The sequence below is a fragment of the Penaeus vannamei genome, chromosome 18, assembly GCF_042767895.1.
Source record: "Penaeus vannamei isolate JL-2024 chromosome 18, ASM4276789v1, whole genome shotgun sequence".
NCBI lineage: Eukaryota > Metazoa > Arthropoda > Malacostraca > Decapoda > Penaeidae > Penaeus > Penaeus vannamei.
The window spans coordinates 33544739-33549738 of NC_091566.1; the positions used below are offsets into that span (position 1 = coordinate 33544739).

The 5000-nt window shown below is 41.9% G+C and overlaps 1 protein-coding gene across 2 annotated transcripts in view; it reads left to right on the forward strand.

Moving 5' to 3' along the window:
- LOC113809698 (kinesin-like protein KIF26B) overlaps positions 1–5000 on the forward strand; it is a 92556-nt gene that overhangs the window by 17843 nt on the left and 69713 nt on the right. For both annotated transcript variants that reach the window (XM_070133164.1, XM_070133165.1), the window contains exons 4-6: positions 1280–1498; positions 2571–2709; positions 3339–3501. In XM_070133164.1, coding sequence (XP_069989265.1) covers positions 1280–1498; positions 2571–2709; positions 3339–3501 — 521 coding nt within the window. The remainder of the gene's footprint in view (positions 1–1279; positions 1499–2570; positions 2710–3338; positions 3502–5000) is intronic.

The following is a 5000-nucleotide window of genomic DNA, read 5'->3' on the forward strand; positions in this document are numbered from 1 at the left end:
CCCGCCGATGGATGATGAATAATCTTGCCATCGCGAGGATCCCATAACCCTCGATCAGACGAGAGAGGGATGGAGATTAAAAAGAAGAAAAAAAGGGGAGAGAAAAAAAGAGGGAGGGAAGGAGGAAGAAAAAGGAAGGAGAGGAAAAAGAAGGTAGGAATAACAAGGGTGGATCTCGAGGCGGTTTTTGGCGGGAAAGGCGATGGGAGGGAAGCGCTCCCATTGGTCCGTTTGATTTTGGAGGGAAGTCCTGTCATTGGTTCATTTAGTTTTGCGGGAAAACCATTACTGATTCGTTTATTTTTGGAGGGAAAGGATGCCATTGGTTCACCTCGTCGTGTAGAGAAATGCCATTGGTCCATTCACACTTGGAGGGAAGTGTTGTCATTGGCCAATTTCAAGGGAAACAACGGCCATGCTCCGAAAACTAAATGGAAAGGGAGAGAACTACTTATTCATTTACTACTGGCATTTATTTCGTCTAATTTTCCCGACAGTTGGAAGGAAAAGCAAGCGCTGTCACTGGTTAATTTCGAAGGTTGGTTTTCATCACAGCGGCCATTCGTCCACGTTTCGGGGGGGGGGGGAGATTAAGGTTAGATCGACACGATTTCTCATTTTAAACGAGTCATCAGTCTGGCAGCGCGGCGAGGCTCACCCGCTGCCCATTTTATGCCAATTTGTGCTCCTAATCATGAGAAAATTTACGCCCCTCCCCCCCTCCCCCCCCTCCAGCACCGACCTGTATCCTTTCTGACAAGTTTATACATTAAGACGTGGCATACGCGTGCGATGATGGAGAACCTCGCCCCTTCCATTCCTCTTCTCCCCTCGCCTCGTCCCCTCAGGAAGTTTATAATCGTATAGGGTGTTTTATAGCATTAGCGAGCCTGATTGTTCGTTATTAACAACACAGCGAGGTCGTGGTACAAAGTCGGGCTTTCTCTCTCTCTCTCTCTCTCTCTCTCTCTCAATCTCTCTCTCTCTCTCTCTCTCTCTCTCTCTCTCTCTCTCTCTCTCTCTCTCTCTCTCTCTCTCTCTCTCTCTCTCTCTCTCTCTCACTCTGACTCTCTCTCTCACTCTCACTCTCCGCCTCTCACTCTCTCTTTCTCTCTCTCTCATTATTCCGTTTCCGTAATAGCAAATTTATTCGCACACGACTTAAATTTCAAAACAAATAAATAATCACGATAATAATATTAATAACTGAATGAATAAGTAAATCAAACAAAAAATGAATAAGCCCCCTCAGCAGCCACTCCTCCCTTCGCCCCGACAGGAGAACAGTCCCCCGGCGTCTTCCTGATGGAGGATTCCGCTTCGTCGCTCCTGCTCGCCCACGCCGCCGAAGTCCGGGCGCCCACCATCGAGAGGGCGGCGAAGCTACTCGACGCCGCCCTCGCCCACCGCCACGTCGACGAGCAGGGGAGAGCCGCCCACCTCGTCTTCACCCTCAACATCTACCAGTATTCTGTGGACACTTCGGCCAAAGGAGGAGGTGGGTGTGGTTGAGGGTCGACTGCTTTTTGCTTGGACGTATTATTACGCTAGCCGCCCTTCCGAGGTAGGACGCAGCGGGTGGCATTGTACACCTGCTGTTTCAAGGTCGAGGTGGGAATTCAGTGATTCCTTTATTCATTATCTTTATTTATCTATTGAGTTATTCTTTGTCCTTTATTCATTAACTTTATTCTTATCTATTCATTTATTCTTTGTCTGTGTGCTGTACGGAGAGGGACGATAAAATACGAGATTTTTATTTACGTTTTCACCATTGCGTGTTGCAGGGAAACCAACACAGGGTAAAATGACATGACATTTATCCTACCGAGTTAACTGTAAATAGTAATTCAAGTTGATTTGTTGTTTATTTAATCACATACTTTGTCTTCCTTTGTGTAAATATCTAACAACAGAAAGTCTAATTTTACAGCAGAGTGAGATAAAAGGAATAAAAGTTAGATTAAGCAAAGGATCAAACATAACAGAGTCTGAATAAGCTGACGTGTAAATTGCAGGATCAGTCAGTTCTCTTTTGAACAAGGGAGGGATGAGGCACGCGCGGGATTTGTATAAACATAAATGTGAAGAAAAACTAAGATTGAAACTTAATCTTTTTCTCTCCGTCCGCTGTGCATCCCCTTCCCATTTTCCCTTTCCTCTTTGTCCTCTTCCGTCATTACTATTTTCGCCTTCTTTTCCTTTTCTTCTTCTTCCCTTGTTTCTTTTCATCTTTCTTCTCTTCTTTCTCTTTTTTTTTCTTCCCCTCCTTCTTTTCTTCTTTATCCTCATCTTCTTTTTGCCCCCTTCTTTTCCTTTTTTCCTTCTCTTCTTTTTTTCTTTCTCTTCCTCTTCCTCTTCCTTCTTTTTCACTTTCTTTTAACCTTTCTCATCCTCCTGCACCCTCCCCATCATCCCTCCCCCCATTCCTATCTCCTACCACCCATCTTTCCCCTCCCCCATCTCCCCCACCAACCACTCCCTCCCCTCCCCATCTCCCCCACCCCTTCCCCAACTCCCCTCCCCCTATCCCCATCACCCCTCTCCATCTCCCCCTCCCCTCCCCACAGTGGCGGGGGGTCGCAGCCGCCTCCACATCATGGACTTCGGGGCCCTGGAGCGAGGCAAGGGGCCCTCCAGACTCAACCTGTCGGCGCTCGGAAACGTCATCTTGGCCATCTTCAACGGCCAGAAACACCTTCCTTACAAGTGAGTGGAGTTGGAGTCCGTTCTGGTCTTGTTCGATTCCTTGTAAGCGGGTGGCGTTGGATTTTTGTTTATTTTTGTTCGGTTGTTTAGGTGAGTGGCGTTGTGTTATTGTTGTTATTATCATTACTCTTATTATTGTTAATAATAATGTGAAATTATAAGCGATAGCAATACCAACAACGCCTATAGTAATCGTAAAAAAACAACCCAAACTAAATCTTTTCTTACCCTCCCCCCTTCCTCCTTCCCCTTTCCCTTCTCCCTTTTCCCTATCCCCCTCCCTCACTTCCCCTCTCCCCTCTCCCACCCTTCCCCTTCCACTTCCTCCCTCCCCTTCTCCCTTCTCCACCCCAATCCCTCTCTCTCTCCCACCCCCTTCCACCTCTCCCCCCCACCCCTTCTCCCCCACTCTCCTCCATCTTCTCCCTTCTCTCCCTTCTCCACCCCCAATCCCTCTCTCTTCCGCCTCCCCTTCCACCATATCTCCCTTTTCCCCCATCCCCCCACCCCCACCTCCCTTTTCCCCATCCCCACTTCCCCTCCCTCCCCCTTCCCCCCTCCCATCCCCCCTTCCCCTCCCATCCCCCCATCCCCTCCCATCCCCCCTTCCCCTCCCTCCCCCCAACCAGAGACGGCAAACTCCCTCGCCTTCTTCGTGAGTGCGTTGGCTCCGTGCGGTGTGTGGCGGCGATGCTGGTCCACGTGTCCGCCTCCCCCGCCCACTTCCAGGAGAGTCTCGCCACGATCCAGCTGGCGTCGCGGGTGCACCGGCTCAGGAGGAGACGGATCAAGGTAAGATGAGCAGAGAGGGAAGCGAGATTTGGGGTGGGGAGGATTTTTTTTTTTTTTTTTTTTCGTTTTTTTCGATTTTTTTTTCTTTTTTTCTTGTTTTCTCTTCTTTTTGTTCGTGTTCGTCTCTCTCTCTTTCTCTTTCTCTCTTTCTTTCTCACTGTCTCTCTCTTTCTTTCTTTCTCTCTGTCTCTGTCTCTCTCTCTCTCTCTCTCTCTCTCTCTCTCTCTCTCTCTCTCTCTCTCTCTCACTTATCTTCTCTCTGTCTCTGTCTCTCTCTCTCTCTCTCTCTCTCTCTCTCCCTCCCTCCCTCCCTATTTTGCATAGTTACTTTGTGATGTTATTTTCCATGAAAGAGAAAAAAGGTAATATTTTTATAATACCAGGTATAAATTTAGAATGCTTTATCATACAGCGATATACTCTTTACATAACACTCATATATAACGTCTCAACTACCTAGGCATATTTTTTTCAGTTTATATATTTTTCCCTTGATGCTTTTTATCAATTTATCACAATAACAACAAATATTTACGCTATCATTACTTTTACAGTGAATTTGAGACCATGTGTTCAGACACACACGCACACACATTCATATATATACATTATATATATATATATATATATATATATATATATATATATATATATATATATATATATATATATATATACATGTATATATATATATATATATATATATATATATATATATATATATATATATATATATATATATATATATATATATATATATATATATATATATATATATATATACATGTATATATATATATATATATATATATATATATATATATATATATATATATATATATATATATATATATATATATATATAATATGAAAAATACAGATAATTATAATGATAGTAATGATAATGGTGATGATAATGAACATGCTGGAGAGGATGATTTTGACGGTAGTAATAATGAGAGTAATAAGAGTGATGATGTCATCGATAATGATAATCATGATGAGAATAATACCGTAATTTATAAATATAGTGATGATAATTGTATCAATGGTAATGTGACAGTAATGATAATAAGAATACTAATGATAATGGTAATAGTAATAAAGATGATGATATTGACAAGGATGATGATATTAATGATCATAATTTCTACAAAAATGATAATGATAATGGCAATAATAATAATAATGATGATAATAATGACATTAACAATAGCAACAGCAAAGATGATAATGATTAAGGTAATGATAATGATGATAATAAAATGATAATGATAATAATACTAGTAATAAAAATGAAAATAAAAATAATACTGGTAGTAACAATAACAGCAAAAATTATAACAATAATAAAAGTAATAATGATAATGATGATAATATTATCAAGAGTATGATGATAAGGACAGTAATAATAAAAGTATCAATAACAAAGATAATAATAATGAACTAAGAATATTCACAAAACGCATCTTCTTCATATACTCTGTCTGACAAGCGAG